Below are 22792 nucleotides of genomic sequence, written 5' to 3'. Positions count from 1 at the left end.
GCAGCCAGTCAAGATGCTCTCAATGGTGCAGCTCCAGAACTTTGAGGATCTGAGGGCCCATGACAAATCATTTCAGCCTCCTGAGGAGAAAGACACATTTTCGTGCCTTCTTCCCGACTGTGTTGGTGTGTGTGGAGTGGACCATGTTAATACCTTAGTGATGTGGACACCGAGGAACTTGAAACTCTCGACCCGCTCCACCTACAGCCCCGTCGATGTTGTTGGGGGCATCCTCAGACCTCTGTTTCTTGCAGTCCACGATCAACTCCTTTGTCTTGCTGACGCTGAGGGAGTGGTTGTTGTCCTAGCACAACACTGCCAGGTCATTGACCTCCTCCCTATAGTCTGTATCATCGCTGTCTGTGATCAGGCCTACCACTGTTGTGTCGTCAGCAAACTTAATGATGGTGTTGGAGTCGTGCGCGGCCACACAGTCGTGGGTGAACAAGGAGTACAGGAGGGGACTAAGCATGCAGCCCTGAGAGGCCCCTGTGTTGAGGGTCAGCATTCATCATGATTTTCATTTTAGGAAATTGTGATACAAATGTAAAAAGCATGTCAAACGTCCTTCCTCCAAATTAAGTTTCTATGTGAGAATTGCGAGAACAATCTGAGATTTCAAACATATTTTCCGGCTACGGTGGCATGGAATCCCAAGGACTATGGAAGTGTAGTTACTAATTGTTTATGTAAAAATGTCACTTGAATGTTTGTTGTATGGTTATATATAATATTCACACATTTCTTTTATCTAATAAAAACAAACAAATCCATAGGTAACAATATGCTTTTGCTCATGGGTGTGGGAAGGTGTGTCACTTTCTATTCAATGTATTCTATACACTTTCTATTCAATTTCTGTCCATTTTGGACCCGTTTTGGCTCAAAAGTACTCAAAGAAGCAAACATTGTGTATAGCCTGCAACTTTAGCTTACAACTTCGAAGTTGTATTTAAATGTCGGCTGCATATGACAGGGTGTCCTATATTGTGTTTTGAACATTATTACCGAAGTAATAACTAAACGTAAAACAACATTAATGGAAGTTGTTGAAGTAGTAATCCGTTGTTGTATTAATTAACCTACTGTAACAACTTAACTGTACTTGTGGTTGCCTACTCTTGAGTGGTCCTTTACCTGCACAGTAACACAGATGTTGTATAATGCCACCAGGTGTCACATGTTTCTTACTTGACTTCGTTGAGTAGCCTACCTTTTTTTGAGGGAGAGAGTGATCATTGACGAGTTGACTGAAGGTATGTGTTTCTTTCTGCAACAGACTCGCAAAGCAGGCTTGTCCTTGGCATTTAAAAACGGTGTCTTTTTTTGCAACAGACTCGCAAAGTGGGCTAGTTTTAGCATTTAAAAATGGTTTATTCGTTAATTTCAGAGTTTGAGCTCCAAGACTGTTGAGATGCGTCGATAAAGGTACATTGCTCTGACACACTCGAGGATGAATGGAGAAAGTAGAACTTGGACTAGGTTACTCGTCGCTGGATTACATTTGAATCCATGTCTTTAGTCTTTGTTGTTGTGCCTTTAACTCTACACACCTCTCCTAATTCTTAAACATGACTGAAGAAAATCCGGATTTTTCTAACGAGTTGCTGGGTAAGAAACGTTTTAACATTAATGTTATTTACTTAGGCTAAAATGACTACTTTTGCATTTTAATTGTTCATTTCAAATTGATTAATGACTATTGGAAAAACGTGTGTCAACTGTTTCTCAAATTTGAGGTGCACCTGATAGAGCCCCACAGTGGAGGTGTCATAATACCCATAAAACCTAACGGTCAAACAGGGAAATGGTTCCAATCGTTTATCCGCTATGAATATTTCCCACAAGGGATTTTAGAAGCACTTAAAATAAGGGCTGTGTAGGCTTACCCTGGTGTGACATTTTCAAACCAATCTCTCTCAGGCAAGGTAACTTTTATCAATATATTCAGCTTGATATACTCTGATTCGAAAATGCTAATTAGCATCAAAGTAGACATGCAAAACTACTAATCGCTGCAAGCTCCTGCAGATCTTCTCTGACTGACACCTTTGCTAACAGGTATTGTGTTAATTTAAAAGATAGTTCATAGAATTGTCCATTCAAATAAATGTAATTAATTACTACACTGAACAAAAATATAAACGCAACATGTAAATTGTTGGTTCCATGTTTCATGAGCTGAAAATAAAAGTTTCCAGAAATATTCCATATTCACAAAGCTTATTTCTCTCAAATATTGTGCACAGATTTGTTTTCGTCCCTGTTAGTGAGCATTTCTCCTTTGCCAGGATAATCTATCCACCTCAAAAGTGATATATATATATATATATATATATATATATATATATATATATATATATATATATATATATAAATAAGAAGCTGATTAAACAGCATGGTCATTACACAGGTGCACCTCGTGCTGGGGACAATAAAAGGCCACTCTAAAATGTGCAGTTTGGTCACACAACACAGATGTCTCAAGTTTTGAGGACGTGTGCAATTGGCATATTGACTGCAGGAATGTCCACCAGAGCTCTTGCCAGAGAATTTATTGTTCAATTCTCTACCATAAGCTGCCTCCAACGTCGTTTTAGAGCATTTGCAGTACATCCAACTGGCCTCACAACCGCAGACCACGTGTGGCGTCATGTGGGCGAACAGTTTGCCGATGTCAAAGTTTTGAACAGAGTGCGATTACAGCCTTGAGTCTTCTTGGGTATGACACTACAAGCTTGGCACACCTGTATTTGGAGAGTTTCTCCCTTTATTCTCTGCAAATCTTTTCAAGCTCTGTTAGGTTGGATTGGGAGTGTCGCTGCACAGCTATTTTCAGGTCTCTAGAGATGTTCGATCGGGTTGAAGTCAGGGCTCTGGCTGGGCCACTCAAGGACATTCAGAGACTTGTCCCAAAGCCACTCCTGCATTGTCTTTGCTATGTGCCTAGGGTCCTTGTCTTGTTGGAAGGTGAACCTTCGCCCCTGTCTGAGGTCCTGAGCACTCTGGAGCAGGTTTTCATCATCTGTACTTTGCTCCGTTCATCTTTCCCTCAATCCTGACTAGTGTCCCTGCCACTGAAAAACATCCCCACAGCATGATGCTGCCACCACCCTGCTTCACCGTAGGGATGGTGCCTGGTTTCCTCCAGACATGACGCTTGGCATTCAGGCCAAAGAGTTCAATCTTGGTTTCATCAGACCAGAGAATCTGGTTCTGAGTTCTTTAGGTGCCTTTTGGCAAACTCCAAGCGGGCTGTCGTGCCTTTTACTGAAGAGTGGCTTCCGTCTGGCCACTCTACCATAAACACCTGATTGGTGGAGTGCTGGAGCTTTGTCAGAGTGAACATTGGGTTCTTGGTCACTTCCCTCACCAAGGCCCTTCTCCCACGATTGCTCAGTTTTGGCTGGGCGGCCAGCTCCAGGAAGAGTCTTGGTGGTTCCAAACTTCTTCCATTTAAGCATGACGGAGGCCACTGTGTTCTTGGGGACCTTGAATGGTGCAGAAATGTTTGGGTACCTTGTCTCTGAGCTTTATTGACAATCCCTTCAACTTCATGGCTTGGCTTTTGCTCTGACATGCACTGTGGGACCTCAGCATATACTGTAGACAGATGTGTTCCTTTTCAAATTAAGTCCAATCTGTTGAATTTACCACAGGTGGACAATTTGCCAAAATGTATTAAAAAAAGTTTTTTTACTTTGTCATTAGGGGGTATTGTGTGTCGATGAGGACTTTTTAAAAATTTAATCCATTTTAGAATAATGTAATGTAACAAAATGTGGGGAAAAGGAAGGCGTCTGAATACTTTCCAAATGATAAGTCACCTTGTAGAGAAATTTAGAAGGTTATCAAAACATCACACCAGGGTAAGTCTACACAAAACAAAATCCCCTATAGGAAAAACGAATGGTGAAATCACCATTAAAACCATTTCTGTGTTTGACCGCTAGGGTTTATGGGTATAATGACGCGTACTCTATGCCCACATACTTCTGTACACAAAGTTTGGGAGAAGAACTGGAAGCGTGTCTTGCTGAATTCCCTCAGTGTGATGACAACTAATGGGATGACAACCAATGGGATGACAACCAATGCTGTATTCAAACCAACTTGGAACTTAGAAATGTCCAACTTCTGTGTGTTAATGACAACTGGGAAAAAACGAGCTCCGACTGGGGAAAAATTGTTTTGAACGGTCATCCAATTCGGAATTCTAACTCGGGCCTCTTTCTTGAGCCCTGACTTTCCGAGCTGAAGATCACTGACGTCATGATTTGAGAGTTCCCAGTTGTCTTGAATGCACCAACTCAATGGGCCTCCTCTAGGATAGACCAGTGTGTGGATGGACCATTGTCATTTTATGTAATACCCAGGACATGCAGTACAACGAGCTTAAACAGACATGTTCATTTTTTTCATCGCAGTTTTTTCAAAATGTAGCATTTTTGTTTCGAGAATGTACACTGATACATTTATGGAACCACCACAAAAACCATAAACAGTTTGTTGCAGTTTCAGAAATCATTATTTCAGAGAACTGTGGATACATAAATACATGTTGTTCAAAGCAGTCTGGGACACATTTGAAAATCTTCCGCTGTAAGTGTTTTGATCTCAGTTGTCCAGAGAGTGGAGAGATCCAGATTGATCTCAAGAGTTCGCCCCACTCTTGCCAGGATTCCATGAAAAACAAGACTACACAAATTAGTTGTGACTCACCCAAACAGACCGGCCTCCCTCTTAATATAAATTTGACAAGTCATGAAAACTGTAAGAGTCCGGAAGCTGACAAAAGCTGTGTTTGGCATGAAATTAAGCAATAATATTACACTGACTGCTACTAGATGGGAGAAACAGTGCACTGATGTTGAATTACAAACCACCCTGACACTGCCATATGGCCAGGGGGAAACCCACTGCCTATGGAATGTGTGGTATTTTGACTACTTATGAGGATTCTGAGTGTGGTGGTTACAAAGCTGACATTAGGTCCACACTTGATGCAACAACTGTTTGAAGAACACCCCAAAGCAGGCTAAATGTATCCCAAGTTGGGTTGTTTTCCTATCAAAATAGAATTACAGCAAATGTTCTTATTCTGTTTTTCAGTATGTCCCAGGCCAGGCATACATGGGTTATGTTTTGAATTGTAAAGGCCTCCAAGCCCTGCACATGCACTAGATGAAACTATAGCATACTCGTATCAGTGCCAATCTTCCCAATTGTTCCTCCTAGAGAGTGTAAGAGATGCCGTGGGAGGGAAGATCAAGCTCACCCTGAAGAAGAGGGTGCAACTGGAGGTCAAAGGTGACAAACTGGAGAACCGAGTCCTGGTAAGAATCAGGATTGCTTACTTGGCACTCATATAATTGGTTTCTCATTGTGCAGTTACCTAAATGTAGCCTTAAATGTGCAGACACAACACAACCCTTTTATTTAGGAGAAAATCAACTTGTCATTCTGAGCACCCCAGTGTTTGTCATTTTCCTCATTCTCTCAAGGTTCACATGCTTCTCAGCAAAACCTTGTTTCTGTGCCTCATTCTCATAACAGGAAGCCTGCAGTCGACTGGGTTGACAATAGAACGTTTGAAACACAGCCTCACCACTTTCTGCCTACTTGACAGACTGAAATCTATTGACTTCCTGAAACAATTTGTTGTCTGCTGCGTAATATTCTTGTTGCTTTGTATGCAGAGTAATAGATCTTGATTGTTGAATTTTAAATTGTGACCCTCCGCAACTGTCTTAATTTTGTTAGCAGCCTCAGATCCCCTTCAAAAGGTAGCCAAAACGTATTGGGTTTCAATTGGAATATCAGTTGCCTCCAATCAAATCTATTTTTGGAGGATCAAGGAAGATCAGAGACATTTTCCAAACAAACTTCTTTATACGGTGTTGCTTCTTCTTAAACCCTGAGCCCTGAGCTGTGTTTATTAGGCATTGAATGGAAGAAAACAGACTGAAACGGGGAGGGACTAACTGGACTTGTCCAATAATAATGAAACATTTTGCTGTGTGCCTTTCAAGATACCCAAGGACACTTGCATAAGATACACTGTTTTTAATTTTCCGTTGTAAAACTTTTTCCATTGCATGGCCGAATTAACACAGCCCTGTATACAGAGGCTATTCAGTCTTACCTCATACTCGGCAACTTCATCATCCTTTACCCTTTCCTCTAAGCCCTGGGCCAGCAAAGACATGAAAAGCCTCAGACCCAACTTTCAAAAGACATTTGAGAACTCCGTCTCAGTGTATTATTGTGTAAGAGGAAGAACAATGGATAAGGTGGTGTAGGAGTAGGCCTACTATTGGATATGGGCCGATCTTGTTTCATGTAATTGCATGTCTCTAAACCCCCTGTGTGTGTGTGTGTGTGTGTGCAGCTGACTAGCTTAGGAAGATACTCTGAATTACCTACGGTATGGATTTCCTAGTTCATAAAAAGATAATTGTTGACACATAATTTAATGAAGATCTAATTGACCCGTTAATTTAAATTCCTGTCCTTAACTCATGAAATGGTACACATTTTTCCCCATCACATTTGAAAACATGTCATTTTCAGGAAAGTTGTCCGTCCTTAGAGTTCCGCGTAAAATGGACACACTAGGTTCTGGGGCCCTGTTGGACACACTGTGGGTTCTGGGGCCCTGTTGGACGCACTGTGGGTTCTGGGGCCCTGTTGGACACACTGTGGGTTCTGGGGCCCTGTTGGACACGCTGTAGATTCTGGGGCCCTGTTGGACATGCTGTAGATTCTGGGGCCCTGTTGGACACGCTGTACGTTCTGGGGCCCTGTTGGACACGCTGTAGGTTCTGGGGCCCTGTTGGACACGCTGTAGGTTCTGGGGCCCTGTTGGACACGCTGTAGGTTCTGGGGCCCTGTTGGACACGCTGTAGGTTCTGGGGCCCTGTTGGACACGCTGTAGGTTCTGGGGCCCTGTTGGACACGCTGTAGGTTCTGGGGCCCTGTTGGACACGCTGTAGATTCTGGGGCCCTGTTGGACACGCTGTACGTTCTGGGGCCCTGTTGGACACGCTGTACGTTCCGGGGCCCTGTTGGACACGCTGTACGTTCCGGGGCCCTGTTGGACACGCTGTACGTTCCGGGGCCCTGTTGGACACGCTGTGCGTTCCGGGGCCCTGTTGGACACGCTGTGCGTTCCGGGGCCCTGTTGGACACGCTGTACGTTCCGGGGCCCTGTTGGACACGCTGTACGTTCTGGGGCCCTGTTGGACACGCTGTACGTTCCGGGGCCCTGTTGGACACGCTGTACGTTCCGGGGCCCTGTTGGACACGCTGTACGTTCCGGGGCCCTGTTGGACACGCTGTACGTTCCGGGGCCCTGTTGGACACGCTGTACGTTCCGGGGCCCTGTTGGACACGCTGTACGTTCCGGGGCCCTGTTGGACACACTGTACGTTCTGGGCCCCTATTGTTTTGTAAAGTTCCACAATTTGGTGGTATTTATGTTCACTGTCTCTTGTCTCCTTTCTTGACTTGACAGAACACTTCCCCACAGGGCACTGACTGAGAGCATCAGACACTGATAAATACAGCCCACCACATTGGCACATTCCTAGGCCTTGCTAGAGTAGCGATGTAATCCGTCTATATTAATCGACCAAACTCAGTAGTCAAAATTTGGTTAAGCAGTCTTTATCCGTAAGACACAATGGATAAGTGGGCTTTACCTGTAGGAACTATTATGGGATTGTGAAATGTGTGTGTGAACATACAATACCCCTTCCCCTCTTTACACCTGAGATACTATAAAATGCAGGAACAGATTGTCCAGAGCAGAGAGGGGTGGGGTCTCCTCTCTCACACCCAGCCATTGGTTGACTTAGCCATTGGTTGATGCTCATATTTAGCCTTGAAGAGTGACCTCACTCCAAAAAACCCACATACCACAGCTATCTGATCTACAGTCAGTTCTCTCTTTCTCCTTCCAGCTATCACTGTGTATTCATCTGTACTCACCATGGTACTTTTACATGGCTCTTTTTACATAGAAATTAGTTAGCTACTACTGTGCGATTACAATTGAGTTTGCACCTGTGTCTTTGAGAATAGAAAGGTTTAAAACACATAAATGAAAGCAAAGACGTTAAACAATGTTCATAACACAATTTCACTGCAAACCTCTAAACCTTTGCTACACATGCTATATATATTTTATTTAACTAGGTAAGTCAGTTAAGAACAAATACTTATTTACAATGACGGCTTACCCCGGCCAAACTTGGACGACGCTGGGACAATTGTGCACCGCCCTATGGGACTCCCAGTCACGGCCGGATGTGATACAGCCTGGATTCGAACCAGGGACTGTAGTGATGCGTGTTGCATTGAGATGCAGTGCCTTGCCTTAGACCGCTGCACCACTCGGGAGCACATTCATGTTCCTTCCATGCCAATAACAGCTGCAAACCGCTGGTGGAATGGATTAGTAACTGAACAAAAATATAAATGCAACATGTAATGTGTTGGTTCCATATGAAATAAAAGATCCCAGAAATGTTCCATATGCACAAATTTCTCAAGTGTTCTGCACATATTTGTTTACATCCCTGTTAGTGAGCATTTCTCCTTTGCCAAGATAATCCATCAACCTGACAGGTGTGGCATATCAAGAATTTGATTAAACAGCATGATCATTACACAGGTGCACCTTGTGCTGAGGATAATAAAAGGCCACTCTAAAATGTGGCGTATTTTATCTCACAACACAATGCCACAATTTACTCAAGTTTGAAGGGAGTGTGCAACTGGCATGCTGACTGCAGGAATGTCCAACAGAGCTGTTGCCACAACCTACCATAAGCTGCCCCCATCGTTGTTTTTGAGAATTTGGCAGTACATGCAAACGGCCTTACAACCGCAGAGCACGTGTATCAACGGCAGCCCAGGATCTCCACATCCGGCTTCCTTACCTGTGGGATCTGAGGGGTGCAGAGGACTATTTCTGTCTGTAATAATGCCTTTTTGTGGGGATAAACAAATTCTGATTGGCTGGGCCTGGCTCCCCCACGCATGGCTGCGCCCTTGCCCGGTCATGTGAAATTCATAGATTAGACCCTAATGAATTTATTTCAATTGGCTGCTTTCCTTCTATGAACTGTAACTCAGTAAAATCTTTGAAATTGTTGCGTGTTGGGTTTATTTTTGTTCAGTATACATAGTACAGTTGTTGACTTCCGTTATGTCTCTCTGATCTGTCGCTCTCCTCTACAGGCTTTGGCATCCCATCGGGGCTTTCTGCTTACTGCGAGGGTCCCCACCAAGGTAAGAAGTGAGAGTGAGTACACGCACATGAGACACTGTGTGTACATGTTTGTGTGTGTATCTTGATCTTCCTATGAATCAAATGTACTACATATACAAAAGTATGTGGAAAACCTTTCAAATTCGTGGATTCGGCTATTTCAGCAACACCCGTTGCTGACAGGTGTATAAAATCGAGCACACAGCCATGCAATCTCCATAGACAAACATTGGCAGTAGAATGGCCTCACTGAAGAGCTCAGTGACTTTCAACGTGGCACCGTCGTAGGATGTCACCTTTCCAACAAGTCAGTTTGTCAAATGTCTGCCCTGCTAGAACTGCCCCGGTCAACTGTAAGTGCTGTTATTGTGAGGATGGAAACGTCTTGGAGCAACAATGGCTGAGTGACGAAGTGGTAGGCCACACAAGCTTGCAGAACGTGACCGCCGAGTGCTGAAGCGCGTAGACCTTAAAAATTGTCTGTCCTCAGTTGCAACACTCACTACCAAGTTCCAAACTGCCTCTGGAAGCAACGTCAGCACAAGAACTGTTTCTTCGGGAGCTTCATGAAATGGGTTTCCATGGCTGAGCAGCCGCAAACAAGCCTAAGATCACCATGCGCAATGCCAAGCATCGGCTGAATCTGGGTTTGGCGGATGCAAGGTGAAATCTACATGCCTCGATGCATAGAGCCAACTGTAGACTTTGGTGGAAAAGGAATAGTTGTCTGCGGCTGTTTTTTTTATGGTTCGAGCTAGTCCCCTTAGTTCAAGTGAAGGGAAATCTTAGTTCTACACAGTGGGGCCTCCCGAGTGGCGCGGTGGTCTAAGGCAGTGCTAGCTGTGCCACTAGAGAGCCTGGACTCGAACCCAGAATATGTCGCAGCTGGCCGCAACTAGAAACCCATGGGGCGGCACACTATTGGCCCAGCGTCGTCCGCGTTAGGGGAGGGTTTGGCCGGCAGGGATGTCCTTGTCCCATCGCTCACTATCAACTCCTGTGGCGGGCAGGGCGCAGTGCACGCTGACACGGTCACCAGGTGCACAGTGTTTCGTCCGACACATTGGTGCGGCTGGCTTCCGGGTTAAGTGGGTATTGTGTCAAGAAGCAGTGCGGCTTGGTTGGGTTGTGTTTCGGAGGACGCATGGCTCTCGACCTTCGCCTCTCCTGAGTCCGTACAGGAGTTGCAGCAATGAGACAATACTGTAACTACCACTTGGATACCACAAAATTGGGGAGAAAAGTAACAAAAATGTATAATAAACTCTACAGCATACAATGACATTCTAGATGATTCTGTGCTTCCAACTTTGTGGCAACAGTTGGGAAAGGGCCTTTCCTGTTTCAGCATGACAATGTGCACAAACCAAGATCGGTGTGGAAGAACTTGACTGCCCTGCACAGAACCCTGAGCTCAACCCCATCAAACACCTTTGGGATGAATTGGAAAGTCAGGTCAGGTCTAATCGCCCAACATCAATACCACACCTCATAAATGCTCTTGTGGTAGAACGGAAGCAAGTCCACCCAGGAATGTTCCAACATCTAGTGGAAAGCCTTCCCAGAAGAGGGGGATTTTGGAATGAGATTAGTTTACCAGTGTACTGCATGTTGCTACATTTGTTAATACTAATATTACTAAAGGACAATTAAGTTATTGTGAAGTTGAAATCACTGCAGTCACTGTTACTCCCTTTTTATGTGCGGTCTAATAATGTAATGATGACGTACAGGGAATTTACTCCATTACAACACATAGAAAGTAGAGGTTTGAGTGAGTGGGATGACTTCTGTCTGGATGTATTGAGGAAACTTAATTAGACTGACTGTCTTCCTACTGCCCTCAGTCATCCCAGATGGTCCTCCTTGGGAATGTTTGGTTAGTCAATCTCTGGGCATGCCCCAGCTTGTTTATGAGGACCTCTTCTGGAATTCTTTCCGGTAGAGTGGCTGGCCCAAGGAGCAAGTCACAGCAGATCTTTCGCTCTCCTATTTCTGTTTTACTTTTTTGACTCTCTCACTCTCAAGGTTTAGGTCTTTTAGAAAGTATTGACTGTCTTTCCTTCAGGCTGTGTGTTCACAGCTGCATTGTGGGTAGAAATATCAAATGTCATGGCACCTGCTCACTTGTTTCCGGGCGGTAATGTACAGGTAAATGAATACCAGTAACTGCAACTATTTCACTGCAGTCTTTGGACTGCGCATTTTATGAATGGGGTGATTTACATGTATAGTGACTTCAGAAAGTATTCACACCCCCTGACTTTTTCCCGCATTTTGTTGTTGTCATTGTTTTGTCAACGATCTACACAAAATGTCAAAGTGGAAGACAAATGTGAACATTTGTAAAACATTTAGGAAAAATAAAACACTAATAGGGCTCTCGAGTGGCGCAGTGGTCTAAGGCACTGCATCTCAGTGCAAGAGGTGTCACTACAGTCCCTGATTCGAATCCAGGCAGTATCACATCCGGCCATGATTGGGGGTCCCATAGGGTGGCGCACAATTGGCCCAGCGTCGTCCAGGTTTGGCCAGGGTAGGCTGCCATTGTAAATAAGAATTTGTTCTTAACTGACTTGCCTAGTTAAAAAAATAAATAAATATATATACACATACACGTGTGCATCTTGGGTTAGGATCACCACTTGATTTTTAGAATGTGAAATGTCAGAATAATAGTGGAGAGAATGATTTATTTCAGCTGTTATTTCTTTCATCACATTCCCAGTGGGACATAAGTTTACATACACTCAATTAGTATTTGGTCAAACGTTTTGGGTAGCCTTCCACAAGCTTCCCACAATAAGTTGGGTGAATTTTGGCCCATTCCTCCTGACAGAGCTGGTGTAACTGAGTCAGGTTTGTAGGCCTCCTTGCTCACACATGCTTTTTCAGTTCTGCCTACAAATTTTCTATAGTATTGAGGTCAGGGCTTTGTGATGGCCATTCCAATACCGTGACTTTGTTGTCCTTAAGCCATTTTGCCACAACGTTGGAAGTATGCTTAGGGTCATTGTCCATTTGGAAGACCCATTTGCGACCAAGCTTTAACTTCCTGTCTGATGTCTTCAGATATTGCTTCAATATATCCACAATTTTCCTCCCTCATGATGCCATCTATTTTGTGAAGTGCACCAGTCTCTCCTGCAGCATAGCACCCCCACAACATGATGGTGCCACCCCGTGCTTCACGGTTGGGATGGTGTTTTTCGGCTTGCAAGCCTCCCCCTTTTTTCCTCCAAACATAACGGTGGTCATTATGGCCAAAGAGTTCTATTTTTGTTTCATCAGCCCAAATGACATTTCTCCAAAAAGTACGATCTTTGTCCCCATGTGCAATTGCAAACTGTAGTCTGGCTTTTTTATGGCGGTTTTGGAGCAGTGGCTTCTTCCTTTCTGAGCGGCCTTTCAGGTTATGTAGGACTCGTTTTACTGTGGATATAGATACTTTTGTACCCGTTTCCTCCATTATCTTCACAAGGTCCTTTGTTGTTGTTCTGGGGTTGATTTGCACTTTTCGCATCAAAGTACGTTCATCTCTAGGAAACAGAACGCGTCTCCTTCCTGAGCGGTATGACGGCTGCGCGGTCCCATGGTGTTTATACTTTGTATTATTGTTTGTACAGACAAACATGGTACCTTCAGGCGTTTGGAAATTGCTCCCAAGGATGAACCAGACTTGTGGAGGTCGAAAAAAAAAAAAGTTTTCTGAGGTCTTGGCTGATTTTTCTTTTGATTTTCCCATTATTCATGTGTGTGTGTGATATATGTATATATTCAACCCCCTGAGTCAATACATGTTAGAATCACCTTTGGCAGTGATTACAGGTAAGTGTCTAATAGCTATGCATACCAGGATTGTGCAATATTTGCACATTATTCTTTAAAAAAATATTCAAGCTCTATCAAGTTGGTTGTTGATCATTGCTAGACAGCCATTTTCAAGTCTTGCCATAGATTTTTCAAGCTGATTTTAAGTCAAAACTGTAACTTGGCCATTCAGGAACATTCAATGTCATCTTGGTCAGCAGAACTGTGTTTTAGGTTATTGTCCTGTTGAAAGGTGAATTTGTCTCCCATTGTTTGTTGGAAAACAGACTGAACCAGATTTTTCAATTGAATTTTGCCTGTGCTTAGCTCAGGTTATTTTTTTATCATGAACTCCCTAGTTCTTGGCGATGACAAACATACTCATAACATGATGCAGCCATCACCATTCTTGAAAATGCTGCTTGAGAAGTGGTACTCGGAGATGTGTTGGATTTGCCCCAAACATAACGCTTTCTATTCAGGACATAAAATATATTTCTTTGCCACATTTTTTGCAGTCTTACTTTAGTGCCTTTTTGCAAACAGGATGCATGTTTTGGAATATTTTTATTCTGTACAGGCTTTTTTCTTTTTACTCAATCAATTAGTTTAGTATTGTGGAGTAACTACAGTTGACCGTGTTGTTGATCCCATCCTCCATTTTCTCCTATCACAGCCATTCAACTCTGTAACTGTTTTAAAGTCATCATTGGCCTCATGGTGAAATCCCTGACCATGCTCAAAGGGATATTCAATGCCTGCTATTTAAAATGTTTCCCCATTTACCAATAGGTGCCCTTCTTTGTGAGGCATTGGAAAAACTCCCTGGTATTTGTGGTTGAATCTGTGTTTGAAATTCACTGCTCGACTGATGGACCTTACAGATAGTTATATGTGTGGGGTACAGAGATGAGGCAGTCGTACAAAAATCATGTTATACACGCAGTGAGTCCATGCAACTTACGTGACTTCTTATGCAAATGTCTACTCCTGAACTTATGTAGGCTTGCCCTAACAATTCCCCTTTGACATTATGAGCTGTCGGCCAGAGATGACAAATCGAAATGTAATATATTTTAAATTCAGGATGTAACACAACAAAATGTGGAAAATGAAAGGGGGGTGTGAATACTTTCTGAAGGCAGTGTACTTCTTCAATTGCTTGTCATTAAAACCCCACGTACTTAAAGAGAAGTTACAGTATTTTCAGAGCCCTAAAACTATGTTATTTCCTCTTTCTGCTGGATTTTAGTGTTACACTCGTAACCTCTGGAAAGGTAAAACGCTGAGGGGATTTTTCTAACACTAAGTTACATGCTTATTTCAAGTGAAACACTTAATCATAAAGCATTCCTTCAGGCTAAAGTGTTACCATTATTGTTCCTATATACTGTAGTCAATGTAAGAAAGTGTTTTTAGATTATTATACACTCTGGTCTGTGTAAGACAGAGGCTCAGTTTTTCCTGGGAGTAAATGTTGCCCGTGGAGTTCTGGGTGCCGAGCGAAGACAATGGAGGGATTCAACAGCTGGAGGGGGAGGTATTCTCTTTAACCCTGCGACCTTTGGCGTCGGGTTGATAGAAACTCTGGATTAGTTTGACCTCCTTTACCCTCTCTCCCTTGTCATCCTGCCAGCTGTGTATGTGTTTTTGTGTTGGATTATTTTGGGGGGTTTGTCCCTCTATTGCAGGGCTTGTTTGGGATTTTGTGTTATAGCTGTGAAAGACCAAGTGTCCATGTGTGTCTCTCCTTTTTTTTTTATTATTATTTTTTTGTATCCGTATGTTTTCCAACACGTTCAGATTTGTATTAGAAGATGTCCACCGTTTTATGATTCAATACCTTTTCTATTTCTGGTGGAGTATAGTGCAGATATTTTTTTGTTGTTGTGTCGTTTCAGATTGAACAGACCTTCAATTACCTGGATATACAAGGGATCACTAGTAACAAGCCCACTCAGGTAAGATAGTCCTGGCTTTAAACATGAAACAACCTCTGTTCAAACCAAACATGTTACAGACCGTGTCAGTTGTCACTGTTGCACCCCCTACAGTTGTTGTTGGAGTATGACCGAGGCCACCTGTCCCTGAAGCTTGGCTCTGTGGAGGATGTGGATGAGGTGGTGGCCCACATTGGGACCTGTCTACACAGGATCTATCCAGGCCTGTCCCCAGTGTAGGTCCCCTCTGTCCCTCTCTCTTTGTTAATGATAGATAACAAACTTCCGTACATTGCAGTGTTCTGTACACTTGACCTTATTTTAGCCCCCATAAAATGTAATATTTCCAGGTATTTTAAAAATGGCGGAGGGGGAAACGAAAGCTACTGAGTGATAGTGAAAGGGAGAGATATGTTGTGTGGGGAAACGGCTTTTTCACACGATTTGTCCAACTTATCACCTCTAAAATGTAAATAAAACAGAGTTTATATGTCTCATTACTACATCCCTCTGAAGGTTTGTGCCGAATTTGAATAGGGGTTTGGTGGGGGGGGGGGGGGCTAAAGTTGTCTTCACAATTAAACCGCTGCTGTCACGGCTTTTCAGAGTCCTGATGGCTCGCAATGATGACGCGAGAAATGTAACTATTGATTGAATGAACTATTGATGAACTCCCAAGTAATTAACTTTAATCTCACCGTTGCACTCACCATTGCTCATTTCTTGTTTTTAATCGGCGTGGAGGAGAGAGGCTGTACGGCACACAATGAGTTGCCTCATGCGTGCCGTACGTTCCGTTGTGACACGTCACGATGTAACGTACCGCATCAGAGGGGTCAAGTTTTTTCATGTTTTCTCGAATACTATTAGTCCATTACCATGTCCATCAACGTTTGAATAGAAACGTAGTTCACGCCCCGGCTTTTGCCAACACGGTCGCTACAGTCTCATTTAGTTTTCATTGCAGCCTCGATTGAATGCCGCGGTTACACAAAATGTGTACGGAACAGTGTTAGTTACCAGTACTTTATTTATTGTCAGTTCTTTAATCGTTCACTCATCCAGGCACATGTATTAGTGACTGACTCGTTCACTCACTTGTGTACTCATTCACTTACTTGTGTACTCATTCACTTGTTCAGTCGGTCACTCCCTCTCACTTTGCTCATGTCCGACATGATAAAGTGACAGCGTGTGCTTTGTCCTCTGGGCTGACACGATAGTGGCCGAAGATGACCTGGTAAAGTGACAGTTTGTGGTGTGTCCCCTGCACTGTGAAAGGAAGGCGATGAAGAAGTTGACCCTGATGCCTCCTGAGAGGATGGCCGCCCTACAGTCTCTCTGGGAGGACCAGGCCACCACAGACCTAGGGCCATGTGGTGATGTTACAATGAAGAGCATATTACACACACACACAAAAAAACACATAACAGAAATCCCATCGATAACATAGTTGACTTTCTGTCTTCATCTCTCTCATTCTCTCGTAGGTGGTTTCTCCCATATGTACTGGTGTCTCTGTGACCAGCTGGGTCTGCCGTTCAGAGAGGAGGTGCAGTGGGTTAGTATATACAAATGTAGTCTCCTTCCATTTCGGTTAATATTGCTAAATTGATTATCGTGTAGCAGGGGTCGTTCATAGAGCTACAGTAGCTTGAATTTCCTTTTGTGTCGACCGGAATCTTTAGCTCAGATGCCTAACATGGTCTTTCTTGAAATATGTTGACCCGGATTTACATCATGCCGGTTACTTTAGCTATATCAGCTCTACTTTTGCCATTGTTTGAATCATTCCAACCTTGGGTTCTCCATCTTTCCCAACAGGATGTGGACACAATCTATCAAACCCAGGACACCAGAGAACTGAACCTGCAGGATTTTGTACATCTTGAGAACAGGTACCTTAACTCTTCCTTTTTTCACAGTTGCTATATTTCCAAATTGTGTGAACAATCGTGTCTTTATACCCTTCTGTTTTTGATAAGCCAATGCTATTGACTTCTCCTCCAGAGATTTGGTGGCCATCATTCTGGTCCTGGAATATAACCAATGGTTCACCAAGCTCTCCACAAAGGACTACAAACTGGTACATTTCATTCTGAACCATACTGGTGACACATTGTATGTTACACTTGTGAAGGGAAGTAATATTTGTAATCTTACAGTTCAACTGAGATAAATGAATTGGAGAAGCATGCATGTCACTCGTGGAGAAAGCTGGATGAGTTAGATGAAAAGTGTAGGAACTTAAAACCTGTACTGTAGGTATAATGCCTTGAAACAATTCTTTATTAAATAACTTCCACTGTGCTCCAGGAGTGACCGAACACTCTTTGTAAAGGGCACACTGGCCGCAGCAGGAAGAGGACAGCTGTGTGTTTGTATAAAGGAATGTGTGTTCTGGTGGTGGCAGGGAGAGCGGAGGCATGAGGAGGAGATGTCAACAAGTGCTTTATTAGTCAGGGGTGATGTATTATAATAACAGGGATGGTGTGACTGCTGCTGATACTTAGTCATGGGAGGTGTGTGTGTGTGTGTGTGGTGTGTATGAGTGAATGTGTACATGTGGCATGTGTCCGTGTGTGTTTATGCATTTACGGGTTTTACTTTTTTTGTACAGTAAGTTATGCATCTGTGTTTACACAAGCCTGAGCTTGCTGCTTTTCACACTAAAGTGTTTGCTTGCAGTCCACAGATGTGTGTGAACAAATTCTGCGAGTTGTGGCCCGCTCTAGTCGATTAGAGGAGATGGTTTTAGAGAATGCAGGTCTCAGAAGGTGAGCACTAAGCACTGGTAATAGGTTAGACTGGCTTTATCTTATCCATCACACACACACAGATGAGGGTGCACACATACACACACACATACAGTTTCATAATGAATTATGCTCTCAACCGCAGCCACATTCCATACATGCTGTCCAGTGTGAAATTAAGGAGGCAAGCTCGCGCGGTAGTTAAACACATGACTCTGACTATTATCAGAAATGTACTTCCTGTTGAAAATCCTGAGGTAACTTGAGTAGAGCTGTGGAAAAAATATATACCAAAACGCGCTTCAGCCCAGCCCAATTTGAAAAAGGGTGGATCAGGTACTCAACTGAGGGACCCCAAAACATTCCTTACCCCAGGATACTTCAACTGGTGACTATCTGGCAGAGTAAAGAAAAAGGAGTACTCTGTTGCTGCATAAATCTGATTGATTTATTGATGGGCCTAACAAGGCTTTCAATAGGCTCTGAGAGAGGGGATTCATGCTTAAATGTAAGCCTATTTGTTTGTCCTGTCAATAAATCAACCAAATGTATTTATAAAGCCCTTCTTACATCAGCTGTACAGAAACCCAGCCTAAAACCCCAAACAGCAAACAATGCAGGTGTAGAAGCATGGTGTCTAGGAAAAACTCCCTAGAAAGGTCAGAACCTAGGAAGAAACCTAGAGGAAACAGGCTTATCGTATTTACGCAGCAACAAAGTGATCCTTTTTCTTTACTCTGCCCGACTAGTTACCAGTTGGAGTATCCTGCGGTAAGGAATGTTTTTGGGATTATTGAGAGCTGTGTCTTTTTCTTGATATTTTCACAGTGATTTCGCACAGAAGTTAGCCAACGCTTTGACCTGCAACCCTGCCTCTGTACTTCACACCCTCATCCTCACAAACAACTCCCTGGAGGACAAGGGTACAACAAACTCCGTTTTGAAAAAAATATATTTAAAGATATTCCGTGATATTCAATGATACAGGATACTGCACTAATCTAGAATTCTAGCTTCTAGTATTCTCTCCTACATTGGCATGGATTGTATCAATGGAAAATTGTGTGTCTCAAAGCTTCAAGTTCATGGGAGGTTATACGTTTGTTCATAAGTTTGTGATGCATTTTTTTCCCCTAGGTGTATCTGCTCTCAGTGTACAGCTAGCCAAACTCCCAATGGGTCTCAAGCATTTGAACCTCTCAAAGACCTCCATATCACAAAAAGGTATTGTAAATTCATGACCAATTTACTTGCCATTTGTGATGTCACTTCCTCTGAACTTCCTGTGTTTGTGTGGTTAGGGGTTAACAGTCTTGCCCAGGCGCTGAGTGCCAACCCTGCTGTCCCCACTACCCTCACACACCTGGACCTCTGTGGAAACTCACTCCGAGGAGACGACCTCCCAGTATGTACCTCTTCTGGTAGAAGTTGCTAGGCACAGATCTAGGATCAGCTAACCCTCCACAAAGCCTAACCTTAATCAAGGGAGGGAGTGCAAAACTGATCTTAGATCGTTGTTGTATTGCAGCAACATCAAACTCTTAAACATTCTGTCCTGCCTTTCATATATGTTTCACACAGGCCACAGAAATAGTGTGACGTAGGATTTGAAATATTAACTGAAATCCGTAGACCTAATTCCCCCTTCATTATACTCTGTTTTCTGTTGTTCTCCATAATTCCTCTGACTCTTTTCACAGAATCTGTACAATTTCCTGGGTCAACCTAACAGTCTAGCAACTCTGGACCTGTCCAACAGCGACTGCTGTCTGGACCAAGTGAGTGAACCCTCATCCAATGCGAAGACAAATTCACAATGCTATCGCTAGGCATTGACTGGACTTTAACCCTCTTGATGGGCACATTATACAGCTATTCTTAGCCTAGCAATAACTAGATTAGTATAATTGTAATAATATGCAATGAAAGTGAACATGTCATGTTTGGACATCATGTGAGCACTGTTTTATGAGTTGCATACCGTCTGCTTTTGATATCACTATTATTCAATTGGGAAATAACATTTGAATTAGCTTTTTATACAGTTATATTTGTGGAGCTTGTCGTTGTAGTTGTTGCTACGCAAATGGCCAGTCCCCTTTCATAAGATATTGTCTGTAGCTCTCTAGACTGAGATGTCACTTGGCTGGCCTATGTTATTAAGATGCTCAACTCCTGTCTTCAAGGTCTGCACTGCACTTCTACGAGGCTCTCTCAAGCACCTCTCAGTGCTCAACATGTCTAAGAGCGTTTTCTCTCACAGGTGATCCATACAGCGACAAAAATCACTTGCTTATGCTTAATAGTTGTGGCTCAATAGTTGCTGTTGATTTCTATGTCTGTTTGTCATGTCCCGCTCAAAATATCTGCGTGAGAACACCTGATAACTCCAGAAGGCATAACCAAAGTGCTGGTATTCTTTTAAAACCCACAGGAGATGTAAAGATGTGCCGCATTCCTTCAAGCAGTTCTTTGGCACTGCCCTGGCTCTGAGCAGTGTCAACCTGTCTGGAACCAAGCTCCCCCTGGAGGCGCTCAAGTGAGCTTGCAGTCTACGCCATCCGTGGCATTTGTTCCAATTTAACTGTATTAAAACCTAGAATGAAAAGATGATATGGAAAACTGGAGAATATTCCTGTAGAAAATGTGCAGTGCCAATCCAAAGTTTGCACACACCGACTAGTTCCAGGGTTTGTCTTTATTTGTACTATTTTCTCAACTGTAGAATAAGAGTAAATGCATCAAAACTATGAAATAAGACATATGGAATCATGTAGTAACCAAAGAAATGTAAAACAAATCAAAATATATTTTATATGAGATTCTTCAAAGTAGCCACCCTTTGCCTTGATGACCGCTTTGCACCCTCTTGGCATTCTCTTGACCGGCTTTATGAGGTAGTCACCCTGAATGCATTTAAATTAACAGGTGTGCCTTGTTCGGGGTGGTATACAGAAGATAGCCCTATTTGGTAAAAGACCAAGTCCGTATTATGGCAAGAACAGCTCAAATAAGCGAAGAGAAATGACAGTCCATCATTACTTTAAGACATGGTCAGTCAATACGGAACATTTCAAGAACTTTGAAAGTTTCTTCAAGTGCAGTCACAATAACCATGAAGCGCTATGATGAAACTGGCTTTCATGAGGACCGCCACAGGAATGGATGACCCAGAGTTCTCTGCTGCAGAGGATAAGTTTATTAGTTACCAGCCTCAGAAATTGCAGCCCAAATTAATGCTTCACAGAGATCAAGTAACAGACACATCTCAACATAGACTGTTCAGAGGAGACTGCAGCAATTCGACCATAAAGGCCTGATTCACAGAAAGAAACCACTAATAAAGGACACCAATAAGAAGAAGAGGGTTAAGAAACTTGGGCCAAGAAACACGAGCAATGGATGTTAAGCTGGTAGAAATCTCGTTTGGTCTGATGAGTCCAAATTTGAGATTTTTGGTTACAACCGCCGTGTCTCTAAGACACAGAGTAGACGAATGGATGATCTCCGCATGTGTGGGTTCCACCGTGAAGCATGGAGGAGGTGGCATGGGGGTGCTTTGCTGGTGACACTATTTAGAATTCAAGGCACACTTAGCCAGCATGGCTACCACAGCATTCGGAAGCGATACGCCATCCCATCTGGTTTTCACTTAGTGGGACTATTATTTGTTTTTCAACAGGACAGTGACCCAACACACCTCCAGGCTGTGTAATGGCTATTTGACCAAGATGGAGAGTGATGGAGAGCCCCATCAGATGACCTGGCCTCCACAATCACCCAACCTCAACCCAACTGAGATGGTTTGGGGTGAGTTGGACTGCAGAGTGAAGGAAAAGCAACCAACAAGTGCTCATCAACTCCTTCAAGTCTGTTGGAAAAGCATTCCAGGTGAAGCTGGTTGAGAGAATGCCAGGACTGTGCAAAGCTGTCATCAAGGCAAAGGGTGGCTACTTTGAAGAATCTAAAATATAAAACACATTTTGATTTGTGAAACACTTTTTTGGTTATTTCATTGTTTTGATGTCTTCACTATTCTACAATGTAGAAAAAAATAAAAATAAAGAAAAACCCTTGAATGAGTAAGTGTCTAAACTTCAGACTGGTACTGTACATATCTATAAATGGTGAAGTATATCTTAGACAGGATGTCATAGTCCAGTTTTTTGTTGCTTAATTTTAAAAAGAAAAAATTAAGTAGTTATAGAAACATTGCTTTCTTGTTCACAGTATATTTAAGTAATCTAACCAGACCAACTCTTTACTGCCTGCGTACTTCAGTCTGCTTTGTTCATTTCACTGAATAGAAAATAAGCTTTAATGACTGTCTTTTGCCTCAGGGCACTTTTACTAGGTCTTGGCTGCAATCCTAATCTAAGTGAAGTTTCACTGGATCTCAGCAGCTGTGAGGTAAGAGACTGAACTAGAAATTTAAAGGGGAAGTCTACAGTCGTGGCCAAAGGTTTTGAGAATGACCCATATATGAATGTCCACAAAGTTTGCTGCTTCAGTGTCTTTAGATATTTTTGTCAGATGTTACTATGGAATACTGAATTATAATTACAAGCATTTCATAAGTGTCAAAGGCTTTTTGACAATTACATGAAGTTGATGCTAAGAGTCAATATTTGCAGTGTTGACCCTTCTTTTTCAAGACCGCTGCAATCCGCCCTGGCATGCTGTCAGTTAACTTCTGGGCCACATCCTGACTGATGACAGGCCATTCTTGCATAATCAATGCTTGGAGTTTGTCAGAATTTATGGGTTTTTGTTTGTCCACCTGCCTCTTGAGGTTTGACCACAAGTTACCAATGGGATTAAGGTCTGGGGAGTATCCCGGCCATAGACCCAAAATATCGATGTTTTGTTCCCCAAGCCACTTAGTTATCACTTTTGCCTTATGGCAAGGTGCTCCATTATGCTGGAAAAGACATTGTTCGTCACCAAACTGTACCTGGATGGTTGGAAGAAGTTGCTCTCGGAGGATGTGTTGGTACCATTCTTTATTC

The 22792-nt window shown here is 43.0% G+C and overlaps 1 protein-coding gene across 2 annotated transcripts in view; it reads left to right on the top strand.

Moving 5' to 3' along the window:
• The first annotated feature begins 1232 nt into the window (after positions 1-1232).
• The window catches only part of LOC135552185 (F-actin-uncapping protein LRRC16A-like), a 37782-nt gene continuing 16222 nt past the window's right edge, over positions 1233-22792 (top strand). Inside the window, exons 1-18 of one of the 2 annotated variants that reach the window (XM_064983650.1) lie at positions 1237-1256; positions 1391-1611; positions 5239-5336; positions 9247-9297; positions 14989-15048; positions 15142-15263; positions 16309-16406; positions 16518-16588; positions 16852-16925; positions 17038-17113; positions 17716-17804; positions 18612-18706; positions 18921-19007; positions 19085-19188; positions 19484-19561; positions 19970-20046; positions 20218-20322; positions 22124-22193. In XM_064983650.1, coding sequence (XP_064839722.1) covers positions 1572-1611; positions 5239-5336; positions 9247-9297; positions 14989-15048; positions 15142-15263; positions 16309-16406; positions 16518-16588; positions 16852-16925; positions 17038-17113; positions 17716-17804; positions 18612-18706; positions 18921-19007; positions 19085-19188; positions 19484-19561; positions 19970-20046; positions 20218-20322; positions 22124-22193 — 1395 coding nt within the window. In that variant the 5' untranslated portion in view covers positions 1237-1256; positions 1391-1571. Of the gene's footprint in view, positions 1612-5238; positions 5337-9246; positions 9298-14988; positions 15049-15141; positions 15264-16308; positions 16407-16517; positions 16589-16851; positions 16926-17037; positions 17114-17715; positions 17805-18611; positions 18707-18920; positions 19008-19084; positions 19189-19483; positions 19562-19969; positions 20047-20217; positions 20323-22123; positions 22194-22792 lie in introns of both variants that reach the window. The other variant, XM_064983649.1, reaches the window with a different exon arrangement.

The sequence above is a fragment of the Oncorhynchus masou genome, chromosome 13, assembly GCF_036934945.1.
Source record: "Oncorhynchus masou masou isolate Uvic2021 chromosome 13, UVic_Omas_1.1, whole genome shotgun sequence".
NCBI classification, from domain to species: domain Eukaryota; kingdom Metazoa; phylum Chordata; class Actinopteri; order Salmoniformes; family Salmonidae; genus Oncorhynchus; species Oncorhynchus masou.
This window is presented reverse-complemented; position numbering and strand designations above follow the sequence as displayed.